The sequence below is a fragment of the Euleptes europaea genome, chromosome 4 (assembly GCF_029931775.1).
Source record: "Euleptes europaea isolate rEulEur1 chromosome 4, rEulEur1.hap1, whole genome shotgun sequence".
In the NCBI taxonomy this organism is placed as follows: Eukaryota; Metazoa; Chordata; class Lepidosauria; order Squamata; family Sphaerodactylidae; genus Euleptes; species Euleptes europaea.
This window is the reverse complement of record NC_079315.1, coordinates 45,163,894-45,176,823: the sequence shown is the minus strand read 5'-3', so window position 1 is coordinate 45,176,823 and position 12,930 is coordinate 45,163,894. Positions and strand designations below refer to the sequence as shown.

The following is a 12,930-nucleotide window of genomic DNA, read 5'->3' as shown; positions in this document are numbered from 1 at the left end:
CAGCATGGTGAAGAGAACCACAAAATGGTTGCCACAGGAGGTGAAGTCTGCCAAAAATGTCAGGCAGCGAAGCTGTGCATAACTCTGATAGGAATTCTGACATTTCAAGCAGAAGCTTTGTTAAACAGAATGCCTTTTAAATTCACATATTATTTTAAAATATTTTTTGTACGCACACAAAGTAAATATTGAGCTAGCTAAGAACCCTTATATGGCAGTATCTGTCTTAATTTTGTAGGTATCCAACCTGGTTATTCCCTTTACATGAGCTCAGCAAAAGCCTCCTCTGGCCCCTCCCACTTTCTTGCCCACCAACACTTTTCCTGGTGCCTGTCATGGCACCCACAGGTGCTATGTTGGTGGCCTCTGCTCTAAGACATTAACCAGTAACCCCATTTTACTACAAGCAGCAGATATGTGGTATCACATGGGTCTTTTGTATTCTTACAAGGAGTGAACTGCCCTAAGATCATGGCCTCCAGTCGCCAGTGACATAGAAGCTGTGATAACCGAGCAGCTACATTGCAGGACTTGACCCAATAAGGAAAAGATTTCACAGGATTTATGGCAGCTGTTTCTTTACCACTACCACTTTTCGAGAAGCTGCTGCTGAGGTCCAGGGGACCCTCTGAACAGTATGCCATGCAACATGGTTCACTGTGGGAAGCAAATGTATTTGACAAGAATAAAAACAGCTTTCTATTAACTTACTTCATTCTTGGAAGCAGTGTAACCATAATTCACTAGCAAGCCTTGAATGACACACACGACTACTTTGGCGACAGGGAAACCACTGAATTTATAGCTGGGGTGGGGATTTATCAGCCACCATCTGGTTGGTCCAGAATAAACAATTTCAGTAGCCTTAGCTGCTTATAAGGTATACTCTTACCCTTGAAAACACTATTTACTTTCCTCATGCTTATGTGTCCTCCGAGAGCAAACCTTCAGGTGGGCAAGACTGTTTGAAACCTACTTTCTAGCCAGACAAGCATCGCATTTGCCATCCCTTAGATAACGCAGCTCTGTTGTGTCCAGCATACGAGTAGAGCAAAATATTGCAGATCAACCATGAACGTGCTTAGAAAGCCCCTGGTTCACAGCCATAGGCAACAGAGGAATCAACACACACACATTTTTACAGTGCAATCCTAAAGAGAGTTACCCACTTCGAAATCCACCGAAGTCAATGGGATTAGAGCAGTGTCACTGTTTGGGACTGCACTGTTACAAGATCTCAAAGGCTGACTAAATCTATGTTATACAATTCCAGGTTGTAATACAGTAATACAATACTGTTGTACAGTAATACAATTCTGTTGTAATACAGTAATACAATTCCAGGTTGTGCTTCAAACCAAAGAAACATTTCCATAAAGAGGCAATAAATACAAGTATGTTACACAAACAAGAAACAGGCTTCTTAGGGTCCTCACAGAAAAACACACTACAAAGAAATCACACACAGTGAGAATGTTGCTAAAAAGGAAAAGTCATTGGATTCCAGGTTTGATTCACACAGCTAGTTTGGACAAAAATTCAGTATTTGGAGACTTTTTCCCTATGTGCACTGTGACATGGTAGGTTAAGTTAGCTGTGTGAACAGCCTATTAAGGCAAATTACTAGTAGTGAGGTACAGGAGGAAATCCATAGAAGTCATCAAGTAAGGGCTGCCAATTCATTTTTCAGGTGGCTGATCCATAGGACCACTTCTTTACATAAATCTTTAGTTTATATAAAGAAAGAGGTGCACACCTGCACAAATTAAAAAGTAGTTCAGAAATGTTCATGTGACCTTCAGTTTCTTTTAAAAACAGATTATACCAAGCGCAGCATAAACTGTCATAGACTCAGATGTCAGAGAAACTTATTGTCTACGTTTTCCTCTTAAGAAACATTTAAAGTGCGGCAGCTATCTTCACCTTTCTTCCCATTTCATACAGGCACATCCAATCCAATCCAATTACGGTTTCTTTGACAACTGTCATGAACAGGATTGATATGGACATATTATAAAATACTGCATACAAGTTCAGTTTAGAACCATTTTTTAATATTAAGATGTTTAAGCTCAAACAAATTTTGGAAGGCATGCCTTACATCAACTAGAAATAATTCTTCAAAGTACAATAGTGCATAAACAGGACAAAAAACAAGGATTGCTGGAATTAAACCCAAATGGAAGATTCAAGTATCAGCCAACGGCGAATGAGCCCTTCATAAAATGAAAAACCTTGGTATGAATTAGGAATTAATGTAAACACTCTTAGTGGCTTCAGTGGAATCACAAGTTCTGACCAAAGAATCTATTAGTTATCCAAACCTTCTAAGTCGCATGCAGTTGACAATGAAGTGTGATCAGAAATAGTTTCCATTCTTAGCAGAACAGTGAAGAATGCATTTTCTGTGGAGATGGGTAATAGAAGCCTGACTTACAAGAGAAACACCTGCTGAAAGATGCAGTTAGGGTTATCAGCTTCCCTCATTTAGGTCAAAAACCTAACACATTTATGATCTATTCTATGTAACCCAAAATGAGATTCAAATTGCCATTTGCACAAGGTAATTTCTCCAATTCCTCTTTCTGGTCTTGCCATCCCCACCCCAAATATTATGGGCCTTCCAGAACACACCAAACCTCTCCAATACACAAATGTGCTTATGCATCTGGCAATTAACAACACATGACACCACATACAGAAACACACTATATGTGGTATACTCATACAATAAACAGCATTCGGTCAATTTATGTTTTTTCTAGAACTTGAAATCTCCAGAATTAAATATCAAGAAGATTGCCATTGTTCACTAGGACTGGTTCAAAAATATGTTGGAGGTGGTGGTGTTTTTCTTTCTTTAAAGTGATGCTATTCCCCTCCCAGTTACTAAGCAGAATTAGTATTTGGTTCATAAAGTAAAACAGAAAAACTGATGGAAGTACAGGTAGATAACACAAAAATCCAGAATGAGGATACCGTAAATGCCAGATGCCAAAGGCACACACTCAAAGAAGGGGGGGTGTCAGCCCAAAAATCAATCAATATCACGAAATTGACCTTCTGAAGTGCTTTGGTGCATGTGTCTCCAGCACCCTAATCCTAAATACTGGACCTGACATGCTTGGGATTTCAGCATATTAGGCTGGGCTGCTGGAGTAGCTCTATGTTTTGAAATATTGCAATGGCATAACTTTGGGTTGCCGACCAGATTTCTTATGCATATTAAGATCAACCCCTAACAAGTTACTTCAGTATTTATCATTATGTTATGGACATTGGACTTTGATTATGAATCTAATTGGTTAATTTGAGGCTCTCCCCTCTATTGTGCAATGAGAAAGCTATAAAGCAATGTACTCAATGAACGGGGAGGAGGGAGCTGGAAATACAAGGACTGTAAACACCCATTAAGAAACACTTGGAACTTGGCCATCCTCCTCTGACTAGTGCTTCTAGTTTTCTAGGCCAGCAGCTAAGATCAAATGCATTACAACAAACCCACTACACTGAAATGGTAGCTAGCATGTTTGTTTTTTTGCTGACCCTGTTCATATCTCTGTATTGCGTAATGATCAGAAGTAAGGATCTTAATGTACCAAGAATAGAGTTCATTGATCTTTTGGCACTGTTATCTCAGAAGTGAACAGGAAAGAGAAAGGACACTGCACATTCAGTACAATATTAACATTTATGGGCAGGGCGCTACTTTCCTCTGGAGACAGCTCAATTTTACCTGGACCTCTGCTACTATGTGTCTGGAAAATTACATATTTCCACATATCACAAATAGCAGCTTATATCAGCTAAATGTAGAGGCTCCCAGAACTGATTTGTAACATAAGAAAACACCACCTGGGTATGTGACTAAGGCCAGTTTTGTTATAGGAAAAATATTGCTGGGTTGGATAACGTTCTCAATTTATAAACTGAAGTTTAGGAAAAGGTGGCATCCTTTTTGCTAATGATACAGTTGTTGCAGTTTGTATTGATGCAGTTTGTATTGAATCTCAACAAACCATCCAGGATTTATGAAACTAAACCAGGCTAAAATAGTAGTTAGACTAATGGAATATTTTCCAGTTCTACAAGTGCAAGTATTTTTCATGGTTTAAGGAACAGAATAAGGAATGATCAGGTTTAATATTATTTGACTGAAGGAAGGAGATCTCTACCTTCCCCTCTTTTCTGCAAAAAGAGAGATATTGTTGGTGGGGAGCAGAATGAATGAAAATGTTTTGTTATAAGTTGATGTGGGTTCCTTTTGGGAGAAAGGAATGGGTAATTACCTTAAACAAACTTCTTTCTACTGATTGATAGTAATTCACGAAGTCCTGGACCACCAAGGGCACTAAACTGCTTCTGCTATCATATAATCTGCTTTTAATCAGACAGCAGATACAAAAGTGAAAGCCAAGAAGCTGTCTATGGAGGAAAAGTAAAACTTCCTATGATTTTAAGAGAAGACCTGCATTTCCACTGGCTAAGATGCAAAAACCAATTTTGCCCAAGATACCATTCCCTCATCATTCAAACCCTCACTGGTGATAGGTCATTTTTACTGACATTAAATTGGCTCTAGATTCTATGGTTCTATCTATTCTATTGGCTTTATGTCTATTGTTGCATAGAAAATAAAATCAATTACAAACCTTAAAAAATACAAGAGGGAAAAGATGAACTGAAAAATGCCAAAAGACCATTTGGTTCTACCTACTATTACCTATCTACTCACCACCACCATTCAATCTATGCAATTCAGGACAATATAGAACACTGGTTCCCAACCGGGGGTCCACGGACCCCCAGGGGTCCACGAGAACTAAATTAAGGTCCGCGAAACAAAGTTATAAACCCATAATAAATTAACATTTTCAATTAAAAGTTCTCTATTATAAAAATATATTCAAATATTATTCTAAGTTTAATGTTTAACTAACAGTTATGATTAAAGTTTATTTTCAAATTCTCAGAATTTTTATTTTGAACCTTGGGGTCCCTGCACCAAACAAAAAAGTCCTAGTGGTCCCTGGTCAAAAAAAGGTTGGGAACCACTGAGAAGGACAATGTGTGTATAATGTGACAAAACCTTTAGCATAATATCTATGGAGCCCCCAATGGCAAAAGTGGAAGCTAATGGAAAACATGGAAACAGGTAGAGAGAAGGTAATGGAAGAACAGTATCACCTCTGTCCTTATGTACTATTAACAATGCCCTTATCTGAGAATAAAAGCAACAGAGTTCTCTTGGTGGATGAAAATGCAAAGGAACATGAATGCAGGGGAATAAATTGTGTATGAACCTTTTAGAAGACAGGACAGCAAGAACAGGGGCCAAACTGTAATAAAAAAAACAGGGGGGTGAAGAGCATTTTTTCATTGTCCGATGAGAACCATTAAACAATAGCTGACACATGAAGTTTAACATTTAATGGAGTAAAACACACTGAATTTTTCATCCCACCCTGTCTTCAGCTTCACTGAAACTATGAAGATTCAGTGAAGAATCCTGGATTTAACACACAATTATCAAGAGTTCTTAACATTAACCACATGTATTGGGCTCCAGCTCTGATGAAAATTCAAGTGTCTCAATCAAACAATCACTTGTGCACAGAAGCAAGCTTCTATACATACTGTATATCCTGAGCTAGATGAGACTAACCCAAAAGAGTTACTGCATGTACAATTCCCAATCATTCTTATAGTCTGGGCTATGCATTTGTAGCCACTTAATCTGGTCACATATCTCTTGCAAAAGAGTTGATAAGATTTAGTCAATTGATATATTTAGTATTCCTCAATTATTTGTACAACTCTAGTTTTGTTTAAAAAGCAATCCATACACAGTTCTACCTAATATCCTTACACCAGGGCATAATATGCATATATAGCCTTTTCCCCACCCCCACCCCAGTTCTCTTAAATATCAGTGAAGGCCACAAACATGCAATTATTTCTTTTCAGACCATGCAAAGAGAATGAGGAGTTTATGAATTTTGAACTCCAATTGTGGCTCTTTTGCCACACTTCTCCCCTTCAATCGCTCAATGTTATTATTAGCACTTATCTGCATATAGACTGATCCTATGCTACTTAGTAACAAGATCTTGCAGAGGGACTTTTGCTTTGTCAACCTAGTGACAGGGTAATTGAATCAAATTATTAATTGTCCATTAAAAGACATCAGATTAGGCAATCTGGTAATCTTGTGCACTCTCTCATCCTTTTGAAATACTGGAAAGTTCCAGTTTATGATTATGAGACATCCAGATGTCAATAACCCTAGGAGATATTTTATCAGAGAAGTGCAATGTTATGCAACAGTAAACTAGATTATTAGCTTAACCAAACAAGACTTGCTGTATCCATGAATTGAAATACCACCAGCTGTTCTTTTCATGTTATCACTGAGTAGGTAGCCATCTATAACACAATGTTACTAATTCATACTAGTGACCAGTGGGCCCAGATAAAATTGATTTATTTTAACAAACAACGATGATGACGATCCATAATTCATAGCCTGCTTGGGTAGTGATGGTGGTTATATAAGTGGAAAATATAAATGAATATAAATAAATAGCTTTAACTTGACCACTGTTATTTTTTGTCACTTTTATGATATTATACTGTGGAATTTTTTGTTAAGTTAAATCACTGCCACTAATGCTAGATTTTGTCTTAGGATTTGTTACAATCACATTTCAGAGACTAAAAAGCAGATCAGTCAAACTCCAATGCTGTTTTAACCTTTGTAAAATAGCTCTGCATTGTATAAATTCATATGTAATAGACTGAGGAAAGAAGTTGAGGGGACTGCAGGGACTTGATTTGGAATGGGCAACAATGGTCACCTTAAACACATGCACAAGTTGGTGCTTCAGTGCTGAATATGCAAAGAATGATCATAGAATCATAGAGTTGGAAGGGGCCATACAGGCCATCTAGACCAACCCCCTGCTTAATGCAGGATCAGCCTAGAGCATCCCTGACAAGTGTTTGTCCAGCCTCTGCTTAAAGACTGCTAGTGAGGGGGAGCTCACCACCTCCCGAGGTAGATGATTCCACTGCTGAACAACTCTTAAATATTTTTTTCTAATATCCAGCCAATACCTTTCTGCCCACAATTTAAACCCATTATTGCGAGTCCTCTCCTCTGCTGTCAACAGAAACAGCTCCCTGCCCTCCTCTAAGTTACAGCCCTTCAAGTACTGAAAGAAAGCAATCATGTTCCCCCTCAACCTCTTCTCCAGTCTAAACATTCCCAACTCCCTCAGCCTTTCCTCTGAGGGCTTGGTCTCCAGGCCCCTAATCATCCTCTTCGCTCTTCTCTGCACCCGCTCGATTCTGTCCACATTCTTTTTGAAGTGAGGCCTCCAGAACTGCACACAGTATTCCAGGTGAGGCCTGACCGATGCAGTGTACAGCAGAAATATGACATCTTGCGATTTGGATGTTATGCCTCTGTTAATACACCCCAAGACTGCATTAGCTTTTTTGTCACTGCATCATAGTGGCTCCTCATATTTAACTTATGGTCCACCCGTACCCCAAGATCTTGTTCACACACTCTGCTGCCCAGAAGTGTATCCCCCATCCAAGGTGTGTGTTTCTCATTTTTGTTACCCAGATGTAGAACTCGGCACTTATGCTTGTTGAATTGCATCTTGTTCATGTCCACCCACTTTTCCAATGTGTTCAGATCTCACTGAATTCTCTCTGTCTTCTGGTGTTTGCTGCTCCTCCCACTTTGGTGTCAACTGCAGATTTAATGAGTAGTCCCTCCACATCCTCATCCAGCTCATTTATAAAAATACTGGGCCAAGAACCAAACCCTGTGGCACCCCACTGGACACCTCTTTCCATTCAGATGAAATGCCATTGACAACTACTCTTTGAGTGTGATTCTCCAACCAGTTCCCTATCCACCTAACGATCCTAGGGTCCAGTCCACAGTCCTTTAAATTACACATCAGAACATCATGGGGAACCCTGTCAAAAGCTTTACTGAAATCCAGGTAAACAACATTGACTGCATTCCCTTGATTCATTAAGCTCGTCACTTGATCAAAGAAGGATCATCCCTCCTCCCTTTTAGGAGAAGAGGGATAACGTTCGTCCTCCTCCAGTCTTTTGGCACATCTCCTGTCTTCCAAGAGGTCTGGAAGATGATGGATAAAGGCTCTGCAAGCTCTCTAGAAAGTTCTTTGAGTACTCTTGGGTGCATACTATGTGGCCCGGGGGATCTGTACTCATCCAATGCAGCCAGGTGCTTCTCACTGATGGGACACTGCTATTTAGTACTTTGTCAAAAATGAATGTACAAGTGCACCAGTGTTCAGCGTTTACAGAACTAAAGTAAATAGCTCAAATACTTGCAAAATGGCATGGAGGGAGGGGAGAGTGGAAATTGGTTCAGCAGTTAACACTGATGACACAAGTACACTCCAACAGCTGCTTGGGGTGCCCGTCCAGTGGTAATCCATACAGCACTACTCAATAACACATAAATATTAGCCGAGAGTAAAAGCCATGTTTTCCTCAGTGTCAGTTTATATTTTGAGTCATGGGAAAATGTACTTCTTAATAGCATTGCTTCCTTGAGGCAGGACATCCAGACCTCCTATTACAGATGTGCATTTGTATTTATTTATTTATTTCCTGCTTTTCTCCCCAGCTGGGACTCAAAGCATCTTAGAATATTGTTCTCCCCTCCTTTATTTTCTCACAACAACCCTGTGAGATAGGCTAGGCTGAGAGTTTGTGATGGGCCTATGGTCACTCAGCAAGCTTCCGTGGGAGAAGTGTGGAATCAAACCCAGGTCTCCCTGGATCCAACACTTGATCATCTATGCCACACACTGAGTAACTTCACGAAAGATTATTTTTTTTATGATTCATGCATAGGGTTGCCAGTTCTGGGTTGGGAAACACAGGGAGATTTTGGGGTGGAGCCTGAGAAGGGTGTGGTTCAGGGAAGGGTGGGACTTCAATGGGGTATAATGCCATAGAGTCCACCTTCCAAAGCGACCATTTTCTCCAAGTGAACGGATCTGTTGCCTGGAGATCAGTTGTAATAGCAGGAAATCTCCAGCTACCACCTGGAGGCTAAGGAAATCAGTACAGGAGCGAAAACAACACGTAGGTGCAAAGAAAATTTATATGCTACTGTGTCTAAGATAATACGCACTCATAAATACATGGAAAGAACCAAACACAATAATCTCATGCACAACCATACAAAACCATATCAAGGATGGTGGTAACCAGGAACAGCTCAATTCAAAAGTGCAAATGTCTCTCAACGTTTGTACATCAATCTTCTGTATTCATCTCATGCAGGTAAGTAGGCAATGGTAATCATTATTAAATATTCAAGAAGGAATGCTTCATGGAGGATATGGCCGTTTCAAATTCTTTACAATTGAATTCTTCATCAGTCCTTCAAGCAAGTTCCTCTTATATTGCACATCTTTAGTAATAAATTTCAAAGTGCTGTAGTTCCCACGAAGGGTAACATTCACAAACGGCCGTATCCTCCATGAAGCATTCCTTCTTGAATATTTAATAATGATTACCATTGCCTACTTACCTGCATGAGATGAATACAGAAGATTGATGTACAAACGTTGAGAGACATTTGCACTTTTGAATTGAACTGTTCCTGGTTACCACCATCCTTGAGATGGTTTTGTATGGTTGTGCATGAGATTATTGTATGTTTGGTTCTTTCCATGTATTTATGAGTGTGTATTATCTTAGACACAGTAGCATATAAATTTTCTTTGCACCTACATGTTGTTTTCGCTCCTGTACTGATTTCCTTATCCCCAGATACTAGTACAGTGGTGTCTATTTTCTCCACCACCTGGAGGCTGGCAACCCTATTCATGCACTGCCCATAATTACTCATGCATTTCACTGTGGACCTCTTCAGAATACATCCAAAGAGTAATTGGGAAAGGATAAGGCTCGCATTCGAGTTTATTTTTATAAAGGGTAAAATATAGACATAAAACTTCACATTTCAGACAGTACCTGTATTTTGAACCGGGGTACTATATCCAAGTACCCCCCCCTCAAATCTCATTAAGTAGCAATAAGAAACTACATTATATTTGTCACTCAGATCTAAGTCTAGATATTTGTATGAATAACGTAGCTTGTTATATGAGATTTACTGATCTTTAATCATCCTTCCTCAGTACTGAATCTTCACATCTGTCTTATTTAGAAAAATACCACCTATAATTTGTTACATTAAAATTAACGTAAACTTTTTTGTTAATGAAAAGAGAAAGAAATTGGCTTATCTAGAAACTAAGAGATTAAAAAAATAAGGCCAAAGCCGACAGTACAAGATAAAGTAAAAATATATTACTCAGTTAAAATTCCCTACGTGTTTCTCCAACAGGCTTTTTCAGGGGACATTGTAATATATAATATTCAAATACATATTGGCAGTTCATTCCAGCTGCAGCTTCTGTTCTGTGATATCATCTCAAACTAAAACCAGACTGAAGTGGTCAGGAAGCTCACAGAGGCTGCAAGGCCTAAAGTTTATACTCAAAAAGCAATTTGCTGCTTAGCAACATCAAAAGAAAAATCAAATTACATGTGTGCTTACATATTAAAACATTATCATGGATTAGATTAGCCTTGGTCTTCAAGGAACTCACAGGTTGTAGAAGTACAATTGTTTAATCAAACCTGTTAAAACAGTCTAAGTCATTAGCATGTGTTCCACAAATAGTCATTTACGCACCATTTTTACATTAGGTGCTTAGGAGATATTTATAGGGCTACAAATAAAATCTAAAGTGTGCCTTGTCCCACAGAATACAGGAACTCCCTTTGTTGCTGAATGACTACTAAGAATGCACTAATATAGTTCTAAGGAAAATCCTTTTAACTAATTTTAAAAGGATCTCTACCTTCAGCTATCATGCTCATCTCCTGGTTGATTATAAAGACAATTTGATAATAAAGCACAAGGAGGAACATCTCTTCCAAAAGAGATATTTTTCTGTCATTGTAAATTCATAACACCAAAACAAATTACTTCCGATCAAGATACTAGCTAGATTTTGGACTCTTAAAACCCTCAGCCAGCATTTACTGTGATATATCTCCCAGACAGTAGCTTCTTAAAAATTTGCATTTAAAAGTGTTGATATTCTGCTTGACAAAGATTGTGTCTTTGTTTAAGTGTAACAATGTAATATTTTAGGCTGCCCATGTGTTTAGTAATGGCTCAAAAGATAGTTTTGTAGTTGTTTGGGGTATCACAAAACTTGTGCAAAATGTTTCTCCTATAGAGCTATATTAAAGCCTATTAATACATTGAGCAGCACTGAAGAGCAAACCTATTTCACACTATGGTTTAGACGGTATCTGGCTAAAAGGCACACTTACAGATATGGTCGTCCATCTTCAAAGGCCGCTGCAAGCGGATGTTCGCCGGAATGGTTTTATCAATCAGCTCATCAATACTCTAAAAATACACCAAAGCATCACATTAAGCGCACATTTAAAGTTCGACACTTACAAAGCTGCCCCCGAGGCAGACAAAGGGATGCAATTATAAGCCAACAGGAGCACCAAAGGAAAGTCTCATGAAACCTCTTTGTGGTTCTTTAAAGAAAAGAAAAGAAAAAGCTTTTGTTGCTGAAGTCTCTTAAGAAATTTGATTCCCCCCCCCCAAGCTATGTACTGCGAAATGAGCCAAATGGCTTCAAAGGGTGCATGCATGGGGGAGGATACTGATGTGGGTTAAACTACAAGACAGAGAGTGCTAGCCAGGGGGTCTGTAAAGAAGGAGTGTCGGGCTAATGTCTTCATGTGGGGGGGGGGAAAGAGGACTGGGGGGGAAGAGAACTTGGGGGGGAACCAGGCGTAAGCAAAACGGTCGGCAAAGAGGGAATCCCGCGGCGTTTCCTCACCGACAGCCCCACGGTCTGTAGCATCCCTCGCTTCTCTTTGTCCCCCGGCCCGATATGCCTCTCGGAGAAGTCATCGTGCCTGGGCAGGAGCCGCTCGATGTGCCTGGAGGAGGTCGAGGCGGCGGCCCCGGCGCCCCCGGCCCCCTCGCCCCCGGCGCTGCTCCTCGCCAGACCGGCCGAGCCTCGCTGCCCGCGACGTCCCCCCCGGCCTCGCGCCTCGCCGCCCCCCAAGGCCCCGCCGCGGGGCCCGGGCAGAGTGGCGCCCCGGCTCACCAGCCGCCCCCACTGCTGGAGACGAGCCTGCATCCTCCCGGCCGTCAAGTCAGCCAAGGGCGCTCCCGACGGACCGCGCGACGGCTGCCACTCGCTCCCTCGCGCCGAAGCCCCCGGGCAGCCCCGCGCCCCACTGGGAGCCGGAGAGGAGGGGCTCCCGTGGCCCCGCCCCGCCCTGCCCTGCCGCGGCCCGCCCCGTCGAAGCCACCTGCTTGGCCCCTTCGAGGCGGCCCCGGCCAGGCGAGGCGAGGCGAGGCTTCGCTTGGCCGCGGGGGCGACTCTTGTCCGGCCGGCAGGCGCGTTTCGCGGGCAGCCGGTCCCACGAAGCGGGTCCACTTCTCGGGGCTCGAAAGCAAATATTGATACGGAGGAGACGCCAGATATTGGGAGGGAGGGAGGAAGTCGGTGGGGAAGTCCGTTAGTCTTAATTACATTTAATACTGAAGACGTGCGCCTAATAGTTTTTTAATTTTTTATGGAGTCAAAGATTGGTATATAGGATTGTCAAATGAGATATATAGCAATTATTGAAAATTTATATATATGTGTGTGTGTGTGTATATATGTGTGTGTATATATATATATATATATATATATATATATATATATATATATATATATATATATATATATATATATATATAATTTTTCAATAATTGCTATCTATCTATCTATCTATCTATCTATCTATCTATCTATCTATCTATCTATC

The 12,930-nt window shown here is 40.6% G+C and overlaps 1 protein-coding gene across 1 annotated transcript in view; it reads right to left on the bottom strand.

Moving 5' to 3' along the window:
- Positions 1–12,930, bottom strand: part of LOC130476971 (glycine dehydrogenase (decarboxylating), mitochondrial-like) — a 59,111-nt gene that overhangs the window by 36,470 nt on the left and 9,711 nt on the right. The window contains exons 2-3 of the mRNA XM_056848972.1: positions 11,946–12,672; positions 11,419–11,497 (exon numbers count right to left, since the gene is read on the bottom strand). Of these exons, the coding sequence (XP_056704950.1) occupies positions 11,419–11,497; positions 11,946–12,672 (806 nt within the window). The remainder of the gene's footprint in view (positions 1–11,418; positions 11,498–11,945; positions 12,673–12,930) is intronic.